Raw genomic sequence first — 16,538 nt, 5'->3', positions numbered from 1 at the left:
AATGACACGTAAACAGAAATTCGTGATATGGTCACGGAAAAACACGGAAATTCATGACAGTATTTGGATTTTGAATATTGACTGTTATGTACTTACTCAATTTATTTTTAACCAAAAAAGTTATGGATTGGAGATAAATGCAACTCGGTTGATATTTTGCTTAGTCATGCAAAGACATTAATACATTTAGGGGCGGTTTCCCGGACCAGGATTAGCTTAATCCAGAACTAGGCCTTAGTTTAATTAGGAAATATAATTAGTTTTAACAAACATGCCTTACTAAAAACATTACCTGTGTGCATTTTGAGGTAAAACAAAGGGCACTGATGTATTTTAAGATATGTAAGTGCAATTTGTTTCAGTTTGGAGAGCTCTTAAAACTGTTTAAGTCTAGGACTAGTCTAATCCCTGTCCGGGAAACCGCCCCTTAAAGTGTAAATTAATTCTCCAGATACGTTTTGGGACGAATGCAGATTTATTGAAGACTGATTCTAAAAGAAATACACTTTTTAACTATAGCTTCAATATTTGAACCCTATAATTGTTTTGCAGAGAAAATAGAAAAAAAGGGCACTCCTGATAAATGTTAAAAAGCCTTTAATCAAAAAATGGCTACATGCCAACACGTTTCAACAAAACAGTTTTCATTAGGGCATCATTGTTTTGCAGGGTTTTGTTCAAATACAATACGTTTCAAGTGCCAACGAAACTGCACTTCTCCAGCTGAGTCATGGTTCCTCCTGACTTTTCTTCCTCATCTACTTAAACATCTTGGGAGTTTTATTTTTCTCTCTCACCTTCGTCCAGCGCCCGAACTCAGCATGTCAGTAGCCAGCGTTAACCACAGCACCGTGTCCCCGACCACAATCCTGTGTTTTTAGGCTTTCTGTCAATGTTACACTGAAAACAGGAAGATGTTGGCATGATGTGCGACACTGAGTGTGTGCGTGTAGTGAGTGGTTTATGGCCGCGGGGTCAACCTCTCTGAATAGTGAAGAGAAAGGGAACTCCTCGCATACACACAGGCGCACATAATTCACAAAGACAGATCACTCACAGAGCGATATTTCACTGGATCTGTGACAAGGAAAGAAGGCCCTCTCATCTGCCAGGCCTACGGCGTGTGGCGGGGTCCGTAATTCACCCGCGTGATTGACAGCTGAGATGGAGAGCTCAGAAACAGGCCGGGTACGTCAGATCATCTGGTATGCCGGAATGCCACAGCGTCTGACTATTGTCTGATCTGGACAGGACAAGCCGTGTTATGTGATGGGAACATGTTTGTGTGTGTGTGTGAGAGAGAAAGAGAGAAAGAGAGAGACAACCAGCTATTACAACAGTTCATTCAGACATGTGTAGACAGCGAGTGCCCTCACATGCCGAACTGAGAAGGGTATCATGACAATAAGCGTGAATATGTGTGTGTTATCTGATCGGTCCAGGGCAGCAGTGATGTTTGTCTAATGGTTAGGTTACAGCAATTACAGGTCACTGATTCTCACGCATACGCACACTTCGCGCCCACACCAGCCTGTCAGATATACATCACTGACATCCCCCCTACTGAATTTACAACCTGGACTTCAAACGCCCCTTCAGACAGCTGTCTGACACCCTCACCTTACCTGTCACCTGATATCACCCACACATATGTAGGCAGACGTTTCCCATAGACAGAACCTGCGACGTCTTTCATCCCAAATCTATCCCATAATGCAATGCAGCAAGAATTTTCACTTGGATATGCAAATAATTACCTGTGAATGATTATTTGTACTGGGCTGATATTGGCCTTTACTCATAAAACGCTTTGTAATCGTAATAAATTAATGTTCAATGTTCGTGAGACTTTCAAACAGTGTTTTTACATCGTGACTTTCGGCCATATGTAAGGAGAGAAGCCACCCAGAAAGCAATGACCTTTGACCCCGTCGTAATGCCAGCCTGCGGGCGTGCTGACTTCACAGACGCAGATGCACACAGCTCTTTCTGTTCTGGTTTTCAGCTGTCCGGGCCGCGGAGCCATCGGGAGAAAAGCTTATAGGCATGGAGAGGGACCGAACCCCCCGGGCTTGTTCTGGACTCAGACCATTGGCTAAAATGGACAGCTGTTGCCCAGGTAACAGGGCAGGGGGGTTTATAGATTAATGTGGGTGTTCTGGTTTTTGGTTATCAATGCAAAGCGTAGCCTATAATATAATATATAATTAAATACATGTTTTCCTGTATAGCTCAGTCGGTAGGGAATTGCGTTAGTAGGGCAAAAGGTCATGGGTTTGATTTCCTAGGATCACACATACTGAGAAAACATATAGCTTGAATTGGGATAAAAGCATCTGTCAAATGGATAAAAAGTACTATTATGAAGTGAAAAAGATGACTACACTAACAAAAAATTAAACAAAACCCATATTATAAACCTAATAATCCTACACAGAACTGTGTGTGTGCATGTGTGTGTTCATGGTGGGATGGTTTGACAAGTCGAGGAGATTCCACTTTGCTGTGGCTCTCCAGATGCCATCACCATGGCTACTTCAGGCTGGGAACCTGACCCTTGACCTCTCAGAGGGTCACTAAGTGACCCCTGCTGTTTGTACAGAGAAACTCCATAGTGACATGCAAAAGGAAAAGACATCTGGTGATGTGTGTGTGTGTGTGTGTGTGTGTGTCTTGCGAATTACTGGACATAATAGGGAGATCTGACTTAAAAATAGATTTAGACATTTACAATGACAGTATTTTGAATTCCTCTGCTAGTGTGATGTGTTTTTAATCAACATTTTAATATGCTGTAATTAAATTGTTATTATTGTTATTTAATTAAATAAGGAACTCATCTATTTTTTTTATCCAAATAAGCAACCCATACATAAATGTTATTTTGTTAATGCATCTTCACGTTTTTCTTTTTCGTATTCATTAAACATCACACGCATGTTCATTGAACATAATTTGTTTTTTTACTCTCTCTTTTTCTTTGTCTTTTTCTCTGTGTTGCCCACATTCCTAATGAATGCATCTTCTTCTCTAGACTCGCTGAATATGCTCTCTATCTCTGCCTGCGACCCAATTTGCATGCGATTCATGATAAACACTATGCAAGATTAGAATTAGTGCATAATAGGATGTCAGTCGTACCCATCTGGTTTACCAATTATGCCGGATTTTTAGACTATACATTCATGCATATATCTGGCTAATATTCCTTGCACACAATACCCTGTCTTACTCCATACTCCACAGTACAGATGTTCTAATCATACTTTTAGTGCATAGCATGCATGCAAGTATGCAAACTAGGACCGGCCTCTTTTATTTCAAGTCAAGAAGCTTTCATTGTCATTTCAACCATATAAAGCAGTGCAGTATAAAGTAAAATGAAACGTTTCTCAATGATCATGGTGCTACTGGACTAATAAAGTAAAAATGTTAACCAAGCAATGCACATAAAGTGCATGTGTGCAACCTACTGCAAACAGTGCAATAGCAATACAGCAGATGCACTGGAGCTACCGACTGGAGCTGATCCGGTGCGGATCCGGCTCGGCTCACGATACAAGACGTACGCATAAAATAAAAATGAATAATAAAAGTATGATTGTAAACATCTCTGCATATATTTTAGCAGCAGCAACATAGACAGCATTTAAAATGTGATATGCATTGCTTCATAAATATTCTAAACATATTAACTGTCAATGTTTCTGTAACGCTTCAGTAAAACATAAGGAAGCATTCACTTCCAGTGAAATCAGCGATTAATGTAAACGTCACATCGACAAGTTGAGAAGGAGCCCGGGGCCCAGAGGAGCACAGGGCAATAGTGCAGGATAATATACGGAGCAAAAACATGCCGGGGTCCTGCAGAGCCCAAACACACATCCTGTCTCTTGTAAGACTCCAGCGTGCTGAGGTATATCACATTTCCATGTTCCATCCCCAGAACGCTGCCAGTCAACGCTCCTGCGATACACAGTTTGTGTGTTCGAGTGTGATACAGCACATATGGCCCAAATGATCTGGCAACTCTATTTATTACACGCAAGAAGTTAAATTGAGCTTTATGAAGAGTGTGCGAACATACAGATCTGGCAGCAGCCGACCGCCGTGATGTTACACAGGCCTGAATGAGTTTGTGTGTGTGTCTGGAATTTCTATATGGGCTAACGTAGTTAGTGGCCGTGTCTCTCCCAAGCACGCTGAATCGAGCTCTGTCAACTGGTTTAACAAAAAAAAGAAGTTTTCCACATCTTGATTACCGCCATCTTCAATCACATCTCATTGGACAGCCATAAGGGAAGCCGCATTTTAATTAGTCATATTAATTAATACAGCTGTTAGAGTCTCGGTCCACCTCCCTTTACCACGCAACATTGTACTTCTTAAATTTGATCTTACTTTCCAGGTGCAATTGATTCAAATTAGCTCCCCGAGTCATAAGAGAATTTTCTTGAAATCGTATTATTGTTTGTAGCCAGATGACTTCCATTAATACATAAACCTCTCTCTTTTTCCCTCTCTGGAGTTGTGCTCCCAAGAGCTCGAATCCAATAAAGCATCTTTAACTACCATCTGCCTTGAATTATAGACTCATTACCTAATAACCTCCGATATAGACAAACACAAAATGACGTCGTGATATTTGCGTAATCATTTAAATTAAAGTCGCAATTTAGACTCTGACAGGTGTTACGATGCCTATATGCATATTTACAATATACGTTTTTAATTTAAAACAACGACCACAGATCGTTATAGAAATAAACGTCTGGATGTGCACCGCAGTCGCTTCAGTCTCCGCAAGCCTTCCAGAGATGATCGTGCCGGGTTTTATTGTGAATGAGTGATGCTGTGTTTTCAAAAGCAGGACAGATCTGCAGCACTTACGCTGGATAATTCAGAGCGTCATTTTATTACACACTTTATTAAAGCAATCCGACCCAAGACGAGAGGCTGCAATATCCACACCATTATTTTTCCTAACGTCTGTGTGATCTATCTCTTTGCATTTTGTGGTAGTGTGTGTGTACAGTACACAGTTGGGTGTGTGGGCCTTGTTAAAGCTTACTGTACATGAGATAAAATAGTAATATGTGACCCTACCTGTGCAGCTTAGTCATTTTTTGTGATTTACTATTTTTTACATAAAATGTAAAGAACATATTTTTAAAAGATTGAAATTAAAGTGACCGAAATGATGCATCATTCATCCAAACCCGCAGATTCTTTGTCTCCTGTGCATCTTTTGTATTTGGATTGATAGACGTCCAGCACATCATCTGCAAGTCCAGCTGTGCAGATCCAGACTCACTGATGTGTGTGCAAGTGTGTGTGTATGTGTGTGTGTGTGAGACCAGCTGAGTGAGGTGAGGTGTGTAACTCGGGTCCTGCTGATGTATGTGTTTGGCATTCTTATGGTAATGGTGTCAGATAGCATGTAATGAATTCATTATACAGCCTTATTACAACCTCATCTGCACACAGACAACCACCCTGGGACATACTGTACGTGTGTGTGGGTGCGAGTACATTAGGAGAGTACGTTCGGTGCAAAAACATTATATGGCCTTATAATTCCTAATACAATAATAATGATCGTGCACGTGTTGGCTTATGTCATTTTAACTGTTGAACATTTCATTTTATGTATGGGTACAGCGTTTAAAGGCTTGTATGTAATCAGATTCTAACACAATTTTCAGTCAATTTATTTATCACTTCTGTGTACAAATCGAGAATGTGTGTGTGTGTGTGTGCGCGCGCTCTATGTAGATATCAGGGTTCATACTGTGAGGTTACTACTTAGATAAATCTCCCAGATAATAAATTATGCATGTGTGTGTTATGCAAATTAGAATCTCCTCAACCCCAGCTTTGTTCCTTTAGTTATTAACTACCGATTTAAGGTAAAAACAATAGCATGTGTAGGCTTACCAGATAACATTTTAAGCCCAGAATGCTGAAATGTGAACTTTAAATCTAAAGGAAGCTGGGCAATGCTAATTATTACATATGACATGATGTATATTGTAATTACTGATAATGATGAAGATAAGGAGGAAGTTTGATATGTTGATGCGAATTCAGATGGATCGTCGGCTGTGTTCGGAATGTTACAATAGCGTGCTTTACACTTCACAGTGTGTACTGCATACTGCAGGGTCACCAAAGATTGTAAGCAGGTTTATTCAGACAACAACATATAGAAAATTTGCATACTGCAGGGTCACAAGAGTTTAATTTGAAGTGTACGCACTATGCAGGAAAATTTGCATGCTACAGTATACACTAGAAAATAGTGCTAGATTGTTTGAATATGGATGAACCCAATTGTTGGGTTTAAATTAAAGGGATAGTTTGCCCCAAAATGAAAATTCTGCCATCATTTTCTCACTCTCATGCTGTTACAAACCTGTATACATTACTTTTTATGGAAGGAAGGAAGATATTTTGAGGAATGTTTGAAATCAATGTTTAATCATGAGCCCCATTTACTTCCATAGTAGGAAAAAATAATACTATGGAAGTGAATGGGGCTCATGAACGGTTTGGTTACAAACATTCCTCAAAATATCTCCTTTCGTGTTCATCAGAACAAAGAAATTTATACAGGTTTGTAACAACATGAGAGTGAGAAAATAATGACAGAATTTTCATTTTTTGAGTGAACTATCCCTTTAACCTATGTTGGGATGTTTCAATACATGGTTGGGTCAAATATGGACATGATTCATCCCAACATTTGGATTTGTCCAACTAGACAACTTAAATAAAATATAAGTAAAGGGGGAAATCAAAATAATCACTTGATGTTGGAGTAGGCCCCCACAAGAACCCTATTGTAGGCCTACATCACAAACATTTCCAAAGACCTAGTCTTTCACTCTCACTATCATCTACATATTTCTCCATTACGCAGGTTTTTAAACACCTCTTGTAGTGCTATTAGAGAAAAAGAAGCCGAAGAAGAAGAAGAAGTTCTGCACTATTTACCCCGTCAGACTATCAATCAACGTCGCTCTCGCTGCCCCGTCTTGGGCGCAAAGACAGCGCCGCGCGGCCAGCCATTTGTCAAAGCGGCCCCGGAGGCTACGCATGGCTGTGTCCGGGGAGGACGGCCTGTCGTCGGGCCGACGTGGATGAACGAAAGCGCTATGCAAATTAGTGGCTAATCTGTGGCGGAACACAGGCGCGCTCGACTCGCAGGTTCCATTACTCCTCTTTAGCTCGCTTGATTATGATTAAACTGATGCCTGCCGATCGGTTTTAACCCTTTTGCCCGCCAAAAAGCAACCCGGTGAGGATGCTTCGGTTTGGCTGGAGGCGTGCGGAAGATGAACTGTCTGTTTATGGAAATAAATACGCTAAGTTTGAGACTCGGGCCTCAAGTCACGATGACTCCCCGCGGAATCACGAGTTTAAAGTGTGAAACTTTGCTTTTCAGTCTCATTAAAACATCATAACTATAACAACGTGGTAGACACGTTAAGATAAAGGTGAATATTTGTGTGAGCCATAGCACGAGTGTGTTGGGTTTTGGAGAGCTGCTTTTCTTTGTCAGCAAAATGCGGTGTGTTTCTGTAGCTCAATTGGTACAGCAATGCATAGCAGCACAAAAAGTCATGGGTTTGATTCCCAGAAAACTCACACATAATACCTGAATAGCTTGACTGCACTGGAAGTCACTTTGGATAAAAGCGTTTGCCAAATGCGTAAATGTAAAACTCAAAATGTAATGTTGAATGCAAGTCTTGTTCATTTAGTGAAGAGATGATGGGTGAAGAAGCGGAGATGTTTTGATTGATAGGCTCCATCATACCACTTACCGTGCGTGTGCGTGTGCGCGCATGTGCATGTGTAAAGACAAGGTCTGGTAACCTGAACTAAAGTCTCTAAATATCATGAGTAAAAATTTGGTGAAGGGGAGTAAAGAACAGTGTCATTTATTATTATTATTATTATTCATTTTTATTTGTTATTTAAGGTAAATCTCTTTAATTTGCATTTGTCCAATGTCAAACATTTTCATTTAGGCATTTTGCCATGTATACATTTGACAGATGCTTTTATCCAAAGTGCATTCATCTCTCATCAGTATATGAGTTAGATATCAGTATCTTTGCGTTGCAAGTGCATTGCTTTATGAATTGAACAACAGAAGCACATTATCCATAAGCAACAGAAGGGAATATTTGACACTAGCACTATTTTATACTTGCTGTATTCTTTCCAATACTATAAAATCTTTGTTTGGTCTTTATTGTGAAAAAAAAAGGACAGCAAATATGGTGCCAACAAAATTATACACTTAAAAGAGATCTTCAAATTCCTTTAATAGCAATAAAGCAACATTATATAACAGCAGCATGACACAGTCCTCTCTTCTTTTATAACTACTCCATCATCATTGCCAGCGGTCTATCTGTCAATTTCTTTCCCTGTATGGACTTTAATGTGACATAATTCTTTCAAAAGACTGACACAGTGTAACTGTTTCAATTTGTTGTGGTCCTTAAGGGCCAAGGCCACTACTGCCACCTGCTGGCTGAATGAAGACACATTACCACATCCTTTATCACTTCATTACTATTCAAAAGCACAGGGACACTTGTTGTTCAAGAGTTTTGCCACTGGAGGGCGCACTTCAACAAAAAAGACTCATTTTGTCTGCTCAAGACAATTGAAAGCAAAACCAGGCTCTTATTTTGCAGAACAACGATGTAACCTGTAAGACTAAAGTTTATTTGGTAAAGAATCTTTATCTGTAATTGTTTTCGTTCAAAAGTCAAGACATAAAATCGTCCAAATGCCTGAAGTGCCTGACATTTGTCTCTTTAAAAGTAAAATGACTCCTGTCTCGCCAAATGAAGTTTTCCATCAGAAGCTATAAGATGGTGATTAATGGACTGTGTGTTGTACAGACGGCAGATCTTGGCTGTCACGAGCGTCCTACCAAAGCAGATCGAGTCCAGCTGGTGCTGGCCTGCCCCGCAGCCACGCTCCCTTCGAGTGTTTCATGAAATGTGACTCGTTCTTATTTAATCCCCGTGTGAATGAACTGTACATACTGACTGGCATTGCCGCCAGCACACAACATGGACCAATCACCCATCAGACAGGTCACAGCAAACCACTGGTCATTCGTGTTCCTCAACCCTAATTGGACCAATGGTCTTTTCCAGGCCATATATTGTCCCTCCCTGTTAAAAACCTGTACTGGTTGGGGTCATTTCTTTATTCTTTCATTAGTTCTTCATTCTTTTTATACATAGCATCACATTTTAGTCAAAAAGCTTGTAGTTTATATATCCATATATTGCATTGCACATAGTGAAATGAGACGTTTCTTCAGGACTTACTTTTTCAAGTCCAATCAAATTGTTTGTTAAATCTTGACTAGTGCTTATAAAAAAGTTTAAAACTGCTCAACTTATTTTGACTATGGTTAAAGAAATGTTAAAACATACAGTACTGTGCAAAAGTGTAAGACCCCCACCACCAGACTTGTTGTTTTAGTTTTAATGTCCATCCATATTTATTTTTCAATCTATTTTATTAAGATACAAACAGAAAATACAGGAAATGTGTACAAAAAATAAATAAAAATTCAGCACTAAATGTCTTTTTAGGCGTCGTCTGTGTTTAGTGTGACATGGCACTAAACACATCTTGAGCGTTTTTGAGCAGAATGAAGTATAAAGACTTATTTCTTTAAAATTAGAAATTAGGATATAATTTTATTTAGGTTTAAGAGATCCTTCAGTTTCCTGCTATTCCTGGAAGGAAGGCAGTTTATCGTAAAAACACATCAGTTTACATTTTTATACAGTTTTTAATACTTTATACCACGGGTCTGTTGAATGCTGTATTCTGATTGGCTGAGAAATTTTCCGTGGGTATGCATTAATTTCAGAGAACCACACACCTAGCTTTTCAAATGTCTTAAAAATAGGCACCAGAGCAATGTTTGTGGTAACAGTGGTATAAAAGGAATAATTGACTCCGGTCCTTTGAATTATTTGAAAGTAATGCACATCCGCTGCGCGTCGTGCCGCATTGCACCTTGGGTGTGCATTATTTTCTTATAATTCAATGGCCCATTGTCAATTATTCCTTACATATTCACATTTCCTGTATTTTCTGAATATATATTCTATTAAAGAGACTGAGAAACAATTATAAATGCTCACTATGTTTCAAAAACAACAAATCTAATTCTGGTCTAATCTAATCTAAAAGTCTATTCCTAAGACTTTTGCACAGAACTGTATGTTGACTTATAGGGATCCCTATTACATAATATCACACACCAAACAGCCATTATGATTTAGCCAGAAGGTAATATCAAGCGCTAATTGAGCTATTCTTCTTCTACATCCAATTCATGCATATATTTGCAATTGTTTTATCAGGCTGATGAAACTATAGCCCTGTTTATTCAAGCACCAGAGGAAGGAGGGATCCAGTGTGTTTGTGACAGCAGAAGGGAGGAGTCATGCACCTGTGGATGTACACCTGGTTTCCAGAAACAGATAGAGAGAGATTCAAGCCGGAGAGGAGGACAAGAGAAAGAAAGGAAGAGAGAAACAAATTAAAATTAAGTAAAAATATATCAATCAGTTCGGGGGCCAAAGGGCTTATGACCTCACCTGCTGGATTCAACTGTTAAGAGCTGAAGGACTGAACCAGAGGACACTAACCTGAAGTTTTCTGAAGTCAACAGTCTCAACAGACATACAGGCACCTGTACAGGTGAGGATGTATTTTTATCACAATTCACTTGGGGGACTCTGGTTAAACATTATTCTACAGGGTTTATCATTTTATTTTTAGTTAAATAACTGTAGTGTACTTTACTATATAGGTTGCTATGTTTTAAACAAAACATAAAGTGCAAATGAAATTGAAAGTATTTTATAGTCTACATAAATGTGTGTGTTCATGGCTGTATATTTTAATGACCTTTGGACAGAGACACATTTGATTACACATTCATAGCAAACAGTGAACTTTTATCACTGACTAACCATCCGATCTGCACGGAGGCTTTGATATTTGGATGTTTATTACAAGGAAGAGAACTCTTTGAAATGCAAAACATTTTTCAATACAGGTCTGCATACAGACTTTGAATTCAAATATAACTCTGGATAAAAATGTGGTTTCGACAGCAACCCTATGCTGTACCGATGCAATTCAGGCCTGTAGAGTCAAACACGCTTTACACTGTGGTGATACTTTTTGACGTCAAGATTTAAATGACAGTGTCAACTCTTATGCAATACCTCTGGCCTCATTTCACCTGCATTTGCACATCACTTTATGTCTTTTGCCATATATGTACTTATTATGTACCGTATCAAGCATCAGCTCCTGAGAGAAGATCTCCAAGGAGCTCCAATTAACACCTGATGTTCTTTCCAACCACCGACATTAATAAATAAATTAACAGAAATGCCCTTAGGGATTTCTATTTAGCGACTGTAACTAAATGGATAGTTGAAGATAACAAAAAATAGATACGTCCTGATAAACATCGTGATGATGAAATGAGCCATAACACTTTTTCACAGAAATAAACCGCGTGATCAGAAAAATCAAAGGTTTGATTTGGCGACACTGAAACTGTAGTATTTGTTATCGTGACCTGTCAATCTTATCGTGAGTACTTTATTATAAGTTGGCTGTTGATATGGTTCAGGAAAAAAATCACAATCTTTTTCCTCATATGGAAAACCACAAAATTAGATTGAGATAACCTATAAACAGTGCTCTGTTGTCCTAAGGGCATGGGCTACATAAGTTAGGCCTCATACAGGATGAGTCCCATTGCGTGCAAAGAGAAACCTTGCTTATCATAATCCTGGCAAAAACCATTACAATGCCTGGGGCAAAACTGTGACCGTAAGAGAGATTAGGAAAAAAACTTGCTTTCATATTTCAAATCTCATTTAAGCCATGCTTGCACTGAAAAACAATAAACAATGTGTACACTATAAAAAGATTGGTTGGTTCAACTTAAAAAAATATAAGTAAGCAGTCAATCAACTAATATTTTTAAGCTCAATTAACTCAAGGTTTTAAGGCAACCAGGTAACTAACTTTTTTAAGTTGAACCAACTATTTTTTTACAGTCAAATAATTAAAATAAATAAAAGTAGGCTAAATACATGGAAGTGTAGTATTCTTGCATCACATGTTTAACAACATCCAGTTAAAACGCACCTGTAATGCAATACATATACAATTGTCAAAACAAGCACTCTCTTTAAGGTTAAAGCACTAAAGTTCAAAAAGCACGGTTGTGGGTTGAAAGAGAGCTGGCCGGCACCTGATCTCTGTTTGCTCTTGTAAACATTAAAGCAAGAGTCAAAGCCCTCAGCGAGTGAACTAAATTAGCATACTGTATGAAAATTACTACTCTGTTGCCAAGCAACCGGCACTTAATGGCCAACTCCTTTCCTGTCAATGGTGAGTGGACGTTGCCACACACAACTCCCATTGGATGCGAATGGACTTGTTATTTGTTATTTTAAAGAAAGCAGGAAATATGATCATGTACAAGGAAAGCAGTACATTTTACAAGTTATCATAAAGATTGTTTATGTAATATAAATAAACCTTGAAATGTTTGGCCTTTCATGTGTGCGCGTGTGTTTGTGTGTGTGTGTGTGTGTGTGTGTGTGTGTATGTATGTGTGTGTGCATTCATTTTATTTACAAAGTATTCCACCATGTATATTAAAGGTGTGCTTGCTTTTATTGTACTCGTGTAATGGTTTACTTCAAAGAAGCCATTCTGGCTTGTGTTGACGTTATGGATTGTTAAACTCTTTCTAGATTGTAAACTTTCCCACAATAGCCTTTTATTTTTTGAAGAGCAGCACGTTGTTTCGTTCCTGCTGAAAAGACCAGGTAAAACCAGCCTAAACTGGTTGGGTGGTTTTAGCTGGTGTAGCAGGCTGGTTTTAGAGGGGTTTTGGACACTTTTTTTGACCCACCAGCTCGACCAGGCTGGAAGACCTTAACTCATTCCCCACCAGCCATTTTTTGAAAAGTTGCCGCAAGAATTTTTGGTGATTTTCACAAAAGTTTCACAAAATGCCTTCCAGGAAAAATGTATTCTGAAAATATATAAACATACAAATATATCAAATGAATGAACATACCCTATGCTTCCAAATAAACAAAAAACAGACAAACAAAATGGGGAAAAAAACTTTAATCTTATCTATATTTTTCCTCTGCTATATTTCTATATTTTATAAGCTCTTAAATATTGCTATTTTTCTTTAAAAATATATATATTTTTTAGCAAAAAGCTGAAATAATTAAATTTTTTGAAGGAGTTTTGTTAGAGATCAGATTCAGAATGATTATCAAAACATACACAGAGTTTAAAATTAGTAAATAATCTTTTTGCTTCAGTTTTTTCATGAATTTCATAAATTTTCAAAAGTCTAGTTGATAATCTTGGTAATATAAAAAATCATCAGGAACACGTTTTTTATGCAAATGTTTTCTCTTAATTGACAAGATAACTCGTCAATGGCGGGGAAAGAGTTAACCAGCTTTGCCATTCTAGGAGAGCGATCTTAAAAAACTACTTCCATCTTTAACCAGCTAAGACTATCTTAGGCAACTATCTTAGGCAAACTTGGTTAAGCTGGTGGGTCAGCTGGTCTTCCTAAAAAGTGTCCAAAACCCTTAAACCAGCCTGTTTAACCCGCTAAAACCAGGCTCGGAGACCAGCTAAAACCAGCCAACCATCTTAGGAAAGGTTGGTCAAGCTGGTGGGTCAGCTTTTTTTCCTAAAAAGTGTCCAAAATCCTTAAACCAACCTATTAACCAATTACAACCAGGCTGTTTTTATCTTATCTTTTCAAAAGGGTTGTGTGAGAAACATGTATAATATGAGCCAAACAACACTCTTGATGTTAGGTTTGGGTGCTTGCCCTGCCTGTGAAATCCAGGTTAAGTCTTTAATCAGGTTAATCTAATAATGAGATTAGGAACGTACAAGATTGATTTCGATCATTGAATTCACATTGATTTCAATCTGAGTTAATATTAAAGATATCAAGGTTATATTTTCACTAAATGTGACATTAGGATGATTTTATGTAGAAAACTTTAACTCTTTAACTTTACACGCAACATTTTGGCTAATCTGATTTTGCCTTCAGCCATTGATAAGGGGGTGCAGTATTTTTAAAATGCTGTCTGCTACTTCCATAAGGGCCCATTTGGATTATAGTCAAATAAATCTCTTAACAGTGGTAAATGTGGTAAATGAACCGCCATGACAGTGACCTGTACAAATTTATGTGAATGTGAAAGGCCGAGCTATCACGCTATGAACTATTTTTTAATTTCCAAATAAGAAACGCTGCAATCGTTGATATTCTGCGCTACTTCTAGGCCACTATTAAAATTTAAGCAAATTGGGGACACTGACCATGGGTAACTCCTTTCAGATTTCTTTGCCTCTGTTAAAGCACACAAAATGTTTTAAGCATTTTCAAATCAAGCATAGACAACATGAATCATCAGTTTTTCCACAAAATCTGATTGAAAATTTTTTAGCACTTTGTTGCATAGCATGATTTAGCATTTCCATCCAACTAGCATATAGCTTTCGTTTAGCGTGTGTGTGATATCTGAGGCCTGTAACCAGAGCTGTACGCATTAAACTTAGTATACCTCCACCATATGGTGCTTATTCAATTACACTAAAAAATTCAGCAGGGGTTACCACTTCGAATTAAAGACACGTATCTTACATTAGCTTCAGTGAAGCGCTCATCTTACACATATAAGGACATTCAGTGATGTGCCATCTATTGAAACAAATCCCAATGCTTTCATCATACACTCTTAGAAGAAAATGTAGAAAAGCTGTACCCTTTAAAATACCACTGACTATAGGTATATCTACCAATATGTACCTTGAAGGTTTATTTTTACCGTCCCAGTGACCGTTTTTGCACCTTTTATTTAGAATGTATAAGCACATATGTGTAATGGGCAGATGCCAGTGGCACCAACTTTTGTGGTTAATAGCACACGGGTACCATGAGGACCTAATATGTCTGTGACTTTTTAAATGTAAATATTAAAGATCTCATTCTGTTCCCTTGCAGAGTGGTTCGAGTCTGTTGTCATCTTCATGGCTACCGCTGAGCCTGCCCCATCCTGGTGGAAGCTGACCTTTATGCGTAAAAAGAAATCAGAGCCAAAGGTGTTGTATGAAATCCCAGCGGAACACGGCTGCAACGCCGGAGAACCACCCGGCACACCCGATCCAGCTGCTGACAGCCAGTTCAACGCCCGCTTAGAGCGCATCGTGGACAAAACGGCAACGAAGGGCCGCCATGTCAAAGTGTCACATTCGGGGCGTTTTAAAGAGAAGAAGAGGATCCGATCTACGCTAGCAGAGAACCCAGAGCTTTTTCCTGAGACTACGAGTGAGAGCAATAAAACTGAAAAATAAAGGCACTGTGTAAACACACTCGCACGCAAAGCAGTCGAAAGGGCCTCGGTCCATGCAGCACTTTTCTATTGATGTCATTTGCAGTTTACAATCACCTGAGGCTACGTTGTCTAAAGAAAGACCGGATCTCTGAATAAGTGACTGACTCATGTTTGGGAACAAAGAGATGTAGAGAGCCAAAGATCAGGTTTCTGCACACAGCAGGACTGCTATTGATTTTTTAATCTCCATGGTTGTCCATTGATATCAACAATGATATGAGCCTGTTTTTGTTTGCTTAATTTCTCTGTATTTTATGTGGTGTATTGCAAACTAGAATTAAAGCTACTGGGCATTTGATTCTACAGATTGATGAATTTATTAATGGAGATTGTTAATATATCAAAAGATTTTTATTGAAATGTATATTGTTAATTTATAAAATAGATGTACTATTTGATTAACTGTTCCTATTTGTGAAGAATAAATTGGTAGGTGCTTAATACATACACTTAAATGTGTTATGATCTAAATAAAGTGTAAAAACATTAGATTCCTAAAACATTTAATGTTTTAAAATGAATACGCCTGTTGGGGTAAGAAAAACTATTTTAATATTTGTGTTGCTATATGTAAGGTATACATTGATGTTTTATGATGTATTTATTATAGAGGTTTATAAAATTTAACCGATAAACATGATGGGGTTTTCCATTTTAATTCGATTTTTTATATTGATATACATTATAAAATATTTGCACAAGCCTAATTTAATTTAATTGTTTGCTTAGCTGGCATTTTAAACTGAATTTTGTACAAAATGGCATAAGTTGTATTTAAATAGGAGTTCTGCCTACTATAGTAACTAAATAAATGCATTAATAATTAATTATGTGGACTGTTTTTCCTTCCTGTGTTTGCTATACCCATCTTCTTTATTTAGTTCTAACGTCAGCCGTTCATCTACTATTCTTTTGTCTTCAATACAAAAACTTTTATTAGGACAAGTAACGTGACATGTAGTCAAGTCCAGCAGAGGGCGGCAAACAGAACTTACATCCGGG

At 38.2% G+C, this 16,538-nt stretch overlaps 1 protein-coding gene across 1 annotated transcript; it reads left to right on the top strand.

The window, feature by feature from the left end:
• Positions 1 to 16,363, top strand: prr15la (proline rich 15 like a). Its single transcript, XM_065277839.2, has 3 exons — positions 1 to 2,119; positions 10,416 to 10,755; positions 15,146 to 16,363. The coding sequence occupies exon 3, from the start codon at positions 15,172 to 15,174 to the stop codon at positions 15,493 to 15,495; it is 324 nt and encodes a 107-aa protein (XP_065133911.1). The 5' UTR covers positions 1 to 2,119; positions 10,416 to 10,755; positions 15,146 to 15,171; the 3' UTR covers positions 15,496 to 16,363.
• Positions 16,364 to 16,538: the final 175 nt, after the last annotated feature.

The sequence above is a fragment of the Paramisgurnus dabryanus genome, chromosome 3 (assembly GCF_030506205.2).
Source record: "Paramisgurnus dabryanus chromosome 3, PD_genome_1.1, whole genome shotgun sequence".
Lineage (NCBI taxonomy): Eukaryota > Metazoa > Chordata > Actinopteri > Cypriniformes > Cobitidae > Paramisgurnus > Paramisgurnus dabryanus.
This window is presented reverse-complemented; position numbering and strand designations above follow the sequence as displayed.